This window comes from Leptosomus discolor, chromosome 1 (genome assembly GCF_034619465.1).
Source record: "Leptosomus discolor isolate bLepDis1 chromosome 1, bLepDis1.hap2, whole genome shotgun sequence".
NCBI classification, from domain to species: Eukaryota; Metazoa; Chordata; class Aves; order Leptosomiformes; family Leptosomidae; genus Leptosomus; species Leptosomus discolor.
Window position 1 is genome coordinate 89,161,765 of NC_141391.1, and position 14,196 is coordinate 89,175,960.

The following is a 14,196-nucleotide window of genomic DNA, read 5'->3' on the forward strand; positions in this document are numbered from 1 at the left end:
ACATACAAATATATAGAGGGAATGGTCCTCTTCCCATCATTGTACTCGAAACACTGTGATGGATTTCCTACGCTTTAATGCTGTGAATTTCCTTTCCTCTTTCCTATTTTTTCCGGGGGGGGGGGCGGAGGGGGGGGGGGCAAGAGAAGAGGTGAAGAGGATTAAGGGGTTTTCTATTTTAATTATTCTACTTTTTGTTTCTAAATAGCTACCTGGAAATTAATTCTTAAAACTTTGGAGAGCTTCTGTGAGAGCAGCATGAAAGCAAAGTAAACCTGAACAAGTTTGTGGGTTTACATTCTGCATCACCTAGCAACCTCCCGGCTCAGCCAGTTCTCTTGTCTGCCCCCAGTCCTGTTTACAGACCATTCAGGCTGCTCTTCGAAACCATGAAAGATATTCAGTTTCATTAGTGCCATTCTCAAGGAGAAAATAATTAAACTTAAATGAACAAACACTGCTTAGTGATGCTTTAAACTTTTCTAGTTTAAGGTGACCGGACCATTGAGACCGCTTTCTCTGCCATTACCTTTCACTCTGTTCAGCTCCTCTAAACTTACTTATCTGTGTATATGCATTATCATTTTTAAAGCTTTCAGAACTGTATGAACTCCTTCAGCATTTATAGATGTTCATAACTATATTGCAAAGATAAATGTTTCACATAAAAAAATCTTTTTGTCTCTTTACCAAGTTGAAATGTATACTTGAGTTGACAAACCTTGGTATTATTGCCATGTACATTAGTAAAAACTCCGTGTGTTCTGTATTACACCTAATGTTGTATTGAACTTGCTGCAAGACCAGTCTGTGGCAGTAGAAAATTTAAGGACTGTACAAAATGTTTGAGGGGAGAGGGAAGAGAACAGAATTGTGGAAGAAGCAGGGGGAGGGGAGTAGAGCATTCTTAGCTTTCTAACCAAAGCAGAGGCACAGATTTTAAGAAATCTTGAGTTCTTACTGTTTGTACGTTGCTAGATTCTTTAACAAGCAATACATGGATGGGCTGTATGAGCTCTTTGTGCTTTGTTGACAGTTGACAGGCAAAGCAAAATTTTTTTCTGAGGCAAGGTACTGTACTTAGTTGTGACCTATTATAGCCTAAGAATATGGCTTGCTTTGGGTTGTATGAATAGGGAGAATATTTTGCAGAATGGACTGGAATGTCCTTCTAGATGTTTTAGCTCTCCATACAGAAATATATAAGACATCTTTCCCTGATCCTTTTCTCAGTGTAATTCTCCATATGTAGTAATTATAAATATGCCTTCTCCCAGTTGCTTGCTTGAAATCCAGTTTAGCTGTTTTCAGGCTAAGTAAAATAAAATTGTTGGTAGTTGCTGGTTCTCTTTGTGAGCAGTATGTTAGCCTATGAACACTTGTGCTCTACTTTTTAATGTTTTGGGGTGCATATTTTGGTGCCTAGAATCTTATTTTACTGGAGATAAGAAGACCAAGGTATTGGCTTTGTGAAGTAAAGCAGAACATACTTTCTAATTTAGTGTATAATGTACAACTGTTAAGGTTGGAATTTGTCCGCTTATGGTGCTATTACACGTGTTTAAAAGAGGGCCACTGTTTGCATCAAACCTATCATAAGGGTTTGGAGTGCTCTATTATCCTTTCAGGAGGCTGATGACAGAGCCTGGTCTTTGCACAAATGAGATCAATAAGTTTCAAATAACTTGTATGAAATGACATGTGACTGTACATTTAAAGATGCCTTACTTTTTTAAAAAATCAATTTTTAATAACATGTAAAACTCTTACATTGACCTACAAGATATTTTTCCCTTCTGTCTTGTTTGATAATTTTGTTTAAAGCATTTTAGTTCTTTTTTGGGGGGAGTAGGGTGCATTTCTTGCTGCTTCTGTTATCTCCTGCTTTGATTATTCCCCCTGCAAGAATTCTAATGGTCAAACTGATATGACAGGTACTGCTCAGAATAATATTTCCTAGAGATTAATGACGTTTTCTTTCAGTCTTTTGTGGTTTCTTTCAAATTTTTTTTCAGTTCTGAATTAGAAAGCAATTCAAGTTCTATTATTTTGGAGTATCCAAATCACAAAATGTCATTCTTGAAAATCTACAAACTTTCATTTTCAGTAGCATACAAATAGGCGTATGATATTTTGTGGCTGACTTCGCATCACAACAGCTATGCATTACTGATAGGACCTTGAGGTATGCGAGTACTGAAAGAACTCCTAAAAAGTGTGCTTGTGGGACAGAATTTTGTTGTAGGCTAAACCTTCTCAAGTTTATGTCCATTTTCATAATATCCAAAGGGAACTACGTTTGGGTTTTTTCTATGGGTGTTTTAGATCAGAGTGGTTGAGGACAAAAGGTGAGCTTCATTTTTCATAATGGCTGCCTGGAACCCACATCACTGCTTCTATCACTCTAGTATCACAAAATTGTTTGGGTTGGAAGGGACCTTAAAGATCATCTCGGTCCAACCCCCCTGCCATGGGCAGGGACACCTTCCACTAGACCAGGTTGCTCAAAGCCCCATCCAGCCTGGCCTTGAACACCGCCAGGGAGGGGGCAGCCACAGCTTCTCTGGGCAGCCTGTTCTGGTGTCTAACTGCCCTCACAGTGAAGAACTTCTTCCTTACATCTAATCTAAATCTACTTTTTTCAGTTTGAAACCATTACCCCTTGTCTCATCACTACACTCCCTGATCAAGAGTCCCTCCCCACCTCCCCTGCAGGCCCCCTTTAAGCACTGGAAGGCCGCTGTAAGGTCTCCCCGGAGCCTTCTCTTCTCCAGGCTGAACAACCCCAACTCTCTCAGCCTGTCCTCAAAGGCGGGGTGCTCCAGCCCCCTGGACATCTTTTCAATCATCGTTGGCTTTTTCAAGATAGAAAGACACTTTGTGTTCTTCTGAGAAATTCAGGTAGTATTTATTTCCTCTCTTATGCTTTCTTTAAGTTAGCAAGTTAGGGTAGCTACGTTGCCCTCAATTACAATTTGTCTGGTTGCTTTGGACCTTCACAGTCTGGTCCTTTGAACGTGTGGTTCCCTTTGGCTCCAGTTGCCTTTGAGTCAATTTGGACTGGCAACTTTTCAGTGGGGAACTGAGACAACAGATACGAGTGTCTCTGAGAACAGGAGGTTTCAGTACATATTGTTTGGAGAGGATATCCTTCTCTTTTAACAGCAGTACTGTCTCATTGGGTGGTAAAGTGATCGTTTGCCTTCCACTAGGAAGTTGTTGGCTAAGATGCTTTGCTTTGATAACATCCTTTAATGTCTTTCCTGTGATAATAATATTGGATATATCACCGACCATCTCCAGGATCTGTACTGCTTTCAAGTAGTGCACTTTCAAAAGCAATTCGTATCTCCTTGTTACTATTCTTTCATTTAAAAGACAGTTTTGTATTTTTCCCTGGAAGATTGTGTCTATCCATTCATCAGCCTGGATAATGCTGAATTTGAGAGGAGCAGAATGAACCATCCAGGAAAGGAATTTCCTTCCTTCATAAGAGGTTTTTTTTTTATCCACTCCATCCACAGCTGAATTCAGATCAGTTATATAGGCCAAAACTCAAGAAGCTTTGAAAATGAGGAAGTGCTTCGAAAAGAAATTGAAATCATATCTTCAACTTCCATTGAAGTGAGGCAGCATGAAATGGAGTGTGAAATGCCGGGGTTCCCTGTTTACTTTTTCCCAAATTGGATGATCAGGTAGCATCAGACTCTAAAAATACTCATACTGGAGAATGTAACCTATTTTTTCTGGATGAGGAACTAGCTACAATATTTATGGTATAGAAAAAGAAAAATGAATGTGAAGCCAGTGGCTGAGTATGAGTTGATAAAACAGTTCCTTATCTTTACTTGTGATCCTAATAGTCATATACCACACTGGATATTAATGCACTATCATTAGCTTTATGTATAAATTTCAGGAACAAATTTCAGTCATTGTTACTGTAATAGTTACTATTTGCATTGGTGCTTGGAATTTAAAGCCAAATGTACCCAACACCTAACAAAATAGCAGAGAACATGGACTAAGCATTCGCTGGGTAAGGGATTTAAGATGTAAGATAAATTTATAAAGGAATTTATGTAAACCTAAAGTGCTTCACCATTCTGACCATATGCTGCGGTGTCTTTCCTTTCAGCTAGAACAAGCTTGGCAGTGTGTTTAACATGGTACCTACCCCACTTAAAATAAAAAGACAAAAGCTCTAGTCAGCCAGCATCAATAATAGACTCTTAACGCAGCTACTTTTATAAAACAATTTATTTGAAGAGTCTGTGAAAATATCAAAGGAATTTAATATTGGGAGATCATTAAATGTTACAGTTAGGACAGCAGTATGAAGCCTTAAAACAAAACAACCTCAAAGATAATCTTTGGTTTATATACTCAAATTTCAGTATAAATATGTTAGATAACTTAGTTTTAAGATATTTTTTACTTAAAACTTTCAGTTATGCCTGGCAGTTCAAGAGAACTTGGACACACTCTTCATTTTTAAATTCTTTTAAATTTTGAAATTCTAGGGAGAAGTTTGGACATACTTTTTCTCTAATAAGGGATCTATTGAACCTAACATTAGGGCTTCTGACTTAGTACAAGTTGATCTCTTTGCAGGAGTGTATTAAAGAAGTGGAGAGAACTTTTCCAGTAATTTCTTGTTAAAATTTTGACAAAGTGGAAAAGAAGATTGGAATGACTAGTATATCAATAGCAATGCCTATCCATATACTACTTTGAGATCTAAATATGTCTGAACCTACTTATTGAAGAGGCTTTGCAGGTCTGCTAGATTTGATTCAAAGATAAAATGACAACCTTCTCATGGTCTCACAGATACATTTTTTTATTAGTGTTTGGTATCTGATTTGCTTGTGAAATATCAAGCCTTGCAGGATCCTGAAAAGTTGCTGACGCAGAATTCTGCATCACTGATTGCTTCTAACTCCAGTACTCTGGTTTTTAGAGTTGGTTTGCATGATTCTTGTCAATAGAGTGTGCCTGCTCATTCCTTATCAAGGAGATCATCATTGATAGGGAAAGTGTCAAAATAGATAAGATGCTCCACCTGTGAAGCTGTAGGCCCACCTTCTATTTCCAAAGCTAACTTCTGGTAGTAGTCTTCTACAGAGCTATAAAAAAAAAGTCTGTTACCTCAGAGAAGCTGGCAGTTGCATGATTTTATAAAGGCTTCATTTCTGGTGGTGGTCATTTTGCTAGGCAGAGAGGAAGGAAGGAAGCCTGAAGGCTCATTTTCCTTATATGATTCTCTTCTGTGACAGGATATTCTTTTTTGTTTCCCTCAAATTTCTTTCTGACAAGATTATCTCCTGATTTCACCTTGCTGAAGAATTTCTCCTTTCTTTCCCTTGCCCAAATAGGGTGGGTGACCAAGATGTAGGTTTTTAGACATCATGAGGTGTTCCTTTCATGTGTTGATCCATCCTTTTATATGTTCAGATAATTCAGTCTCAAGGCTGTTTGTATTAGTAGCTACTAATGGAGTGGCTGTCCCTGCTTAGGCTGTCTAGGAGACACGTGGACTTGACTGAGTCAGAAGTCTTAAGAGATCACCTGTGTGGAGCCCTCCTGATGAAAGTGTTCTCCACTGTATCTACTTTGCTACTCTTACTGATAAATTACACCATCACAGAACGTTAGGGGTTAGAAGGGACTTCAGAAGATCATCTAGTCCAATCCCCCTGCCAGAGCAGGATGACCTAGAGTAGGTCACACAGGAACATGTCCAGGCAGGTTTTGAATGTCTCCAGAGAAGGAGACATTCTCTGGGCAGCCTGTTCCAGTGCTCTGTCAGCCTCAGAGTGAAAAAGTTTTTCCTTATGTAATGTGGAACCTCCTGTGCTCCAGCTTGCACCTGTTGCCCCTTGTCCTGTCATTGGACATCACAGAGAAGAGCCCGGCTCCATCCTGCTGACATTTGTCCTTTATGTATTTATAAACATTAATGAGGTCACCCCTCAGTCTCCTCTTCTCCAAGCTGAAGACACCCAGCTCCCTCAGCCTTTCATCATAAGGGCATTCCAGCCCCTTAACCACCTTTGTGGCTCTGTGCTGGACTCTTTCAAGCCATTCTCTGTCCTTCTTGTACTGAGGGGCCCAGAACTGGACACACTATTCCAGATGGGGTCTCACCAGGGCAGAGTAGAGGGGGAGGAGAACCTCTCTCGACCTACTGACCACAGCCCTTCTAATACCCCCCAGGATGGTATTGGCCTTCTTGGCCATGAGGGCACATTGCTGGCTCATGGTCATCGTGCTGTCCACCAGGACCCCCAGGTCCCTTTCCCCTACGCTACTCTCTTAACAGCTCAGTCCCCAGCCTATACTGGTACATGGGGTTCTTCTTTCCCAGATGCAAGACTCGACACTTGCACTTGTTGTATTTCCTTACATTTCTCCCTGCTCAGCTCTCCAGCCATAAAATTGATCAAGGAACTATCTGATGTATCTTTGTACTTGCTCTGGAAGGACTAGTTTGCTGACCATACTAAACTGGGAGGAGTGGCTGACACACCAGAGAGCTGTGCTGCCATCCAGGGCAGAGAGGAACCTAACGAGGTTCAGTAAGGGTAAGTGTAGGGTCCTGCACTTGGGGAGGAATAACCTCATGTACCAGTACAGGCTCGGGGTCGACTTGCTGGACAGCAGCTCTGTGGAGAAGGAGTTGTGGTAGACAACAAGTTGGCCATGAGCCAGCAATGTGTCCTTGTGGCCGAGAAGGCCGATGGCATCCTGGGGTGCATTAAGAAGAGTGTGGCCAGCAGATGGAGGGAGGTTATTCTCCCCCTCTGCTCTGCCCTGGTGAGGCCGCATCTGCAGTACTGTGTCCAGTTGTGGGCCCCCCAGTTCAAGAGGTACAGGGAGCTACTGGAGAGAGTTCAGCGGAGGGCTACGAAGATGATGAGGGGACTGAAACATCTCTCCTAGGAAAGGCTGAGAGACCTGGGGCTCTTTAGCCTGGAGAAGAGAAGACTGAGAGGGGATCTTATCAACGTTTAAAAATACCTAAAGGGCCGGTGTCAAGAGGATGGGGCCAGGCTCTTCTCAGTGGTGCCCAACAACAGGACAAGGGGCAATGAGCACAAACTGGAGCACAGGAAGTTCCACCTGAGCATGAGGAAAAACTTCTTTACTCTGAGGGTGACAGAGCACTGGAACAGGCTGCCCAGGGGGGTTGTGGAGTCTCCTTCCTTGGAGATATTCAAAACCTGCCTGGATGCAGTCCTGCCTGTGAAAAAGAAAAATTTAGGTGTGAAATTGTGATGTAATTCTTAAAAAATGTAGTTACTACTGATAGTCAAAACAGTTGCTAAAGAATGTGCAAACAGAGGTTTTGGATCAAGTTCTAATTCCTGAGGTACTGTATACTACTAATGAATGTTTGTCTATCTGCTCCCCCAAACATTCAGATATTTACAGAGGACCCGGACAGGTGGAACAGGGAGAACACACCTATGATGTAGAGTGAGTTATTGCAAGTGGAACTGATAACTTTCAGGTCACTGAGTCAAGTCTGCTGTTGCCACGAGAAACTTCATATAAAATATTTCATAAAATCATCTATCTTTTAACATTGCATGGGGGTTGTCAGTAGATTTGATAGTTTACCCGATAATGCAATATTGGTGGAACCTCATCCTTCCAGGAGATTTAAAGCCACTTCAACCAGATTTGCCCTGTCAGGCAATGCTGTCCGTAATAACGAACATTGGCAGCAAAGAGGGTTTGAAGCTTCTAGCCTTGAAATTAGTGGAAATAATATGCTTCTGAAAGGAGAGGTCAGTTTGAAGTTAGAGTGGCTTGATAAGTAACTCACAATGATGCCTGAGTGAGAAAATTTTAGTTTTGTTGTCTCTCACATTCAGCCTTCCAAAAGCAGGTTTGCTGATCAGTGACATGAACAGCAAGCTTATGCTGGTTGACTAGGAAAGCGTGTCCAGGTTGTGTTCCTACACTTCCCTGCTGGCGGATTTGATGATTTAAGGTGATAAGTTGAGCTCTGCAGTGAGGAAGGCATGGATTTTGAATCTAATGTGCTTGAGGTTAGGTATCCCAGCCATCTGAAGATCGGACATCATCCGCCAAGATCCCATTTTCAAAAATTCACATTAAGTTTGCCTTCAATGGAGAGTAAGACTGTAGAGAAGCAAGCACTAATTACATTTTAAATTCAACTCCAAAGTGACTGATAATGACCTCTGAATAATTTTCACTGCTTGCAGCTTTCTTTTTACTACCACATTTTTACATTCCATGTGAACTTTTAAATCATTGTAGTCCCTCAGCATCCAGACTATCTGAAGACAGGAACAGACACAGAACTGAAGTGTTGTAGAGAAGCATATCCAGTCCTCTACTGTAGCAGGCAACTAAGCTACATTGTGAAATGTAATTTGTAAAAACTAGTAAGATAAAGCTCAGTAAATGTATGTTGTTGACTCCTGCAACTTCTGTTTGAAAGGCTGTTCCAAAACCACTTGCCTCTGTATTTTGGGGTAATATTTATAGTGCTTGTTGATCACTAGAATGTGAGAGGCTAATTCTCAAGAACAGACTTACAAAGAAAGAAAATTACTTTTGACTTGCAAATTTCTCCCCATTAGCTACAGTTTGTGGACATAGTACTCTTCAGGGATTTTCTTTTATGTTGTGCATTTACTTCAGGGTTTTTTTTTGCATACATTTTTTATATTTTAAAATGAACTAAGCATTTGTAGACAGAACGTTTGAAAATGCTAGTTGCTTTTATTTTTTTTCTGTCAACTTGTATTTTATTTCCCACAGTGTTGCAGATACCAAGTAGAACAAAACTGAAGGTTTCCTATTATGATTTTGTTTGATCTATTGCAAATTAATTTACAGACTCCGTGATAGCTGCTGGGAAATGAAGGGTTGGTTTTGTTTGGTCAGTGAAGACGACAGGCATGGATCAAATAAGGGTTAACAATAATGCACTTCAGCAAATTGAATCAGAACATAATACATGTATTGAATTTGATTGCAACATCCATGTCCATGGAAAAGTTTTTTGTTGAAAACAAATCAAGGCTATGGCTTAATTATCAAAGCACTACAAGAGACATAAAGAGATACATGTTTCTGATACTGCTTTTTTCAAAAATAGCTCCCTTCACACAGTTATCTACATGTTTAATTTCCATGCATAATAGCAATAGTTATTGTTGTCATTTGTTAAGAGAGATTAACAGATAGTAAGTACAAACAAACGCAAATAAGGTCTGAATAGAGAGGTGACAAAGAAGAAAAGACCTCTTTAATGTTAATGATAACTGGTAGGAAGTCTATACAAATGGCATTAACTGTTTTCTATATGAATTGAAGGGACATTTAGTGAGTTAGTATCTACATAACACATTGGATTTTTTTATTGTAGGCAACAACTTGGAGATCTATTTTTTAAGCATAGTTTATTGAGAAATGTGCTGTTTAGTGAAAGTTGTATGTTTTGATTATTACTTCTTAGTAGTTGAAAATAAGTATAATAGTAAGCTGTTGAATGCAAATGTTTATTTTTCTCCTAAGCTATTGTTTTTTGTTAAAGCAGGGGTTTTCAGTCTTTTTTCACCTGTATTTTGTGACCAGCAAAGTTCCCAGCACATTCTTCAACAGTAACTTTATTAGATTGAAACAATTGCATAAAGAAACTTGCTTTAAATGTCATTATTTAATGGTAGTTTGGGTGGACCATCTGTGCATTCCATTATAAGATGATAGAAGCAGTACCTTGCAAGCGGTGTAGTCCTTTGTTTCTTAATTGTTAGCTAAAAATGCCAATAGGTGGCAGAAAACACACTGTTACTTCTATCATGCGTTATTTTCATGGTTGTCTGTTTTTGAGTATTGTGCTCAGCTGAAGTTGGGACGCTGCTCCCATTCCAGGCTTTGTTTTTTCAGTTGCACTTGCATTTCCTAACTAAATACTATCTGACAGTTTCCATGGTTTGTTTTTCTAGTATAATAAATTGTTTTAAAGTTCAAATGGAGTCATTTAATATGTTTTGAGTCATGAGTGTTCTCTTCGTGCACACAGAATCTTTTCATAGTTACAGCTGAAACAATTATGCTCTTAAAACAGGAGGGGTTTGGAATCGATGAGGACACGCTCTGCACCTCCCCCTGCCTGGCTGTGTATTTTAAGGCCCTGTGTGTGTCAGACTGCTGCCAAATACTTCATAGAAAGGTGGAAATGCCACGTAATAAGCAAATATAGCATAAACAGCTTTCCACACAGAGCGTTGCTTTTGTCTCTAAGAATTAACGGAAGATCTGTGACAATTCATTATCCTTTTCAGAAATGTTTTTGTGTTTTCCCTCACTGTCTCTAGTGGTATTCTCAGTACTCACAGAAGTGAGTGCCTGAAGATCTCAATGCTATCCTTAAGTAGCTTTTTTTCAGTAGAAAGTTATTCCATGTCTATTAAAATTGAGTTATTTAAAAAATATGAGGCAACAAATTAATACCTTCCTCTTTTAGAAATAAATCTTAGGTTCATTTGCAAAACCAGAGCTAAGGACTAGCTTTTTTACTTGAGGCTCATTTGTGTCTGCTGACTCCAGAAGACACAGGTCAGGTGTCTTATGTTAGGTCAGATCCTAATTTAGGACTTTTCATAGTGAAGCATCTGCTGCTGAAGTAGCTCAGTCTTGTTGAGTGGTGTCTATGTTTCTAATGTCACATGTGAAATATTTGTCATAAATAATTTGTACGTGACAAGGAGAGTGGTACTAGGACTGCTAGAGCAACAGTTGTGCAAGAGAACAAACTGAAATCTATAGGACATTTCTGAATTCTTGGATTTTTCTCACTGTGCAGTATTAAATATGTAATGATTTATGTTGTTGATCTACATAACAGTAAAACTCAATCGTAGTGATCAGATACACTGATTATACTGTTTCCAAAAAGCTTGCTCTGACACTAGGTCTACCCTTATTTTGTTAAGAGCTGGAGCAGAGTTTGCCTCATACCAAAATCTGTTAGGTGAATTGCTTTTTGGAGATGTTTTTTTCTTCCTACACTTACTATAAACGGATCATAGGGTGACTAGCTTACACTGGGTATGAGGCTTTTAGATATCCAAAGTTCAGTGAAATGGACCCTAACTGCCTGTCTTAGTGGACTCTTTCCAGTTCTGCATTACAGACTTGAACGTGCATTTTAGGTAGTGCTATATACCTTGCCGTTGGTGTGAAGTTCCCCACAAGGTTTTTCTGGTCTGCCCACATGGATGTAAAAGCTACTTTCTGCAAGAGCAACAGGAAGTGTTTTGATGGGCTTGGCACCAGGTGGGATGATGTTGAGGATATGGCATGGCTGGAGAAATGGTGAAAGAAAAGAGGTCTCTGGAAATAATAATATAAAAAATAAATGAAGGAAAGGATTTGAGGTTTCATCTTAACAAACAAAAATGGAAACAGGCTTCTGGCACTTTTTAAAAGATTATAAAAGAATATATTTTTAAGTTGAAGAAAGGGATAAAGCTGACAAACATGAAAGAAGAGAGTGTTCAGGTTATCTGATCCTTTAGTGAACAAGCTGCAAAATCAAACAAATTCTGCATACTACAGTAACCGATAGGGAAGACAGTGACAAAAATTTTAAAAAGAAAAACAAACCACCAAAAACCACTTTTAAGAGTAGACACAGACAAATCTCATTTTAACAAGGTTTTGGAAAATGGAAAACTAAAGTTTATATATTCCTCCATGTGAGTTCTAAAGCATTTGAAATAAAGTAACTCAAATATCTAACTTTAAACTAAACTGCTGACATAGTAATATTGAATCAGGACACTGGATTACTGACGTACAAAATACAGATTCAGTTTTGGCCATGTCAGTGAGAAAGGAAAACATAAGTTGTGTCTTATTGACAAATTTGCTTTGCCAGCAGACCAGGATCTCCGGGAAATGAAGTGCAGAAAAGGTATATAGTTGCAGGCTTTCATTATTGACTTGTAACCAAGATGGTGGTAGTGACAGTAGTGTTCTAAGTGGAGCTGTGGAAACTGGGAGGGTAGGAAACATGATAATAATTGGAAACCTGAGTTGCCACCGTGGAATTCAGGTAGAAGTCATTGCCAGAGCATAATATTGGGACAGCTTGTTAAAGAGCCAGTCAGAAGGGAGGCATGCAACTTTTTGAGTTGTTCTCTGATTCATAATATTGCTGTCAAAGTCACAAGAATCCTGGTCTGGTTAGATTAAATGTCTTTGCAGGAGCAACAAAAACGAATTTTGGAAATAGAGGCAAAAATGAACAGTCACTATTCCCAACAGAGACATCAACAGCTGATAGTCTGAAATGCAGAGTTTGACAGTGCTGAGCTGCTCAGGGTTGGTAAAAGCAGGAACTTTTGAGAGGGGTTGCAGAAAAACCTTATGATGCCGAGTTGACTTGTCAGTTAACAATGGGAGATTAAATCATCTGCCAAGTAATGTGAAGTGATGCAGATCCAAAAAAAATCATCTTAATTTTTCATACGATGTGTATATTGACTTACTAGTGAAGAATAAAATTATATTTCTTGGATGATAGTAAATATATTTCTGGGAATGATTGCTCAGTGCTGAAATGCTCAGTAGTACTCCAGAACTTGGCGAAAGAAAGGAGGCGAGAACAAGATGGTAAATACCATCGTGTTTCTGTATAAATTAATTTTCATTTGACATCCTGAATAAAATGTGCAATCTGGTTTTGTCTCCCTCCCCATTTGTCCCATTTTCCTCCACCTCCTCATTTGAAAAAGGACCTGGAAGAGCTTCAGAGAAGGGCAACAAAGATGTGCAGTGGTTTCCATGCAAGAAATGACTAAGTAAATTAGGACTGTGGTTTGGAAAAAGAGTTTGATTGCGGATGATGTGATGGAGATCTATAAAATCATGAGTGGCTTGGAAAAGGTGAATGTAGAACGATTATTCCTAGTCTTTACTGATACAAGAACTAGAAGGCATTAAAAAAGAAAATCTTTTTGTGTGTGTTGAAGAAAAATAAGATACTTTTTTCATATAGTGTGTAGTTCTGCAGGATGTTGTAGATGATAAAAGTTTACATTGGTTCGAAAAGCACTTGAAGTTCAGTGGGGTGGGTGTAGCAATGCATGCATCACCACTGAATATAGAGACAGTGAGGTCCTTGAGCCATTTCCAAAAGCTGGGAGAATCTTCTGGAAAACTTCTACTGTGTGCTTTCTCTTATGCTATACCTTAGGTATCTGCTGTTGGTGGGTTTTAGAGATGAGGTGCAGCATTGGTTTAACCTGTGGTTGGACCTGGTACAGAAGGTACCTCCTTCCCAATCCCAAAAGCATTCTTTCTTTCGCAGTCTTAAGAGAAGCCTTTTGCGTCGTCTCCATAAGCTGACATAGAGCAAGCTGGCTCAGATTTTATTTCATTTTAACTCAGCAAAATGTTAGGTTTTCTTAAATGAGTCAGTTTATGTTGAAGTCTCAGTAGCTTTCTATAAAAAAAAAATTATTTAAAAAAAAAAACAGGGAAAAGAAAAGAAAGCTTCTGGCTGTCATCAGAAAACCTAAAAGTTGAAACTGTTTTTCCCTTCTAAAGTACAAGCAAGGAAATGGCACTTTACTTCAAAATTTAATTTGTTACAGGTCTCTGGGGTGTCTCGCTGTCTGGTCTACGTTCTTACATAAAATAATGCTGTTATATGTTGACATTGTCTGAACTGGAGAAAAGCAGAGGTTTCAGTATATTTCAAGGAGGGGATGACTACAGTGTGCAGAACGTGGAATTTTGAAGCAAGAAGGCTTCAGCTTTGTTCTCCACTATTGATTGTGTTACCTTAAACAAGGACCTTCACTTCTTTATATGTATCAGCTTCACAGAAGACATTAAAGTTGGGATTTTTTTTCTTCCTTGAGTATGATTCATTGTTTACGTATGGTAAAAAGAAGTTGTAACTTAAATTTATGGTAAAAATGTATTTTCTTCTATGTTATCTTCTTCTGCAGGGTTGGTTAATATGTGAGGAGCCAACTTGCCAGAATCGAACCCGTCGACTTCCCCTGAGTTTTTCCCGGAGTGGCCCTGTGTGCCAGGCCTGCAGGAAGGCTGTTCTGAGACCAGAGGTGAGTGTTTTAGGACGAAGATTTGACAGCAGCGAAACAGGATTTTCGTGAAACTCGCCTCTCCCTCAAC

The 14,196-nt window shown here is 39.3% G+C and overlaps 1 protein-coding gene across 1 annotated transcript in view; it reads left to right on the forward strand.

The window, feature by feature from the left end:
• The window catches only part of POLA1 (DNA polymerase alpha 1, catalytic subunit), a 204,000-nt gene that overhangs the window by 124,252 nt on the left and 65,552 nt on the right, over positions 1 to 14,196 (forward strand). Inside the window, exon 35 of the mRNA XM_086468624.1 lies at positions 14,010 to 14,126. Coding sequence (XP_086324750.1) covers positions 14,010 to 14,126 — 117 coding nt within the window. The remainder of the gene's footprint in view (positions 1 to 14,009; positions 14,127 to 14,196) is intronic.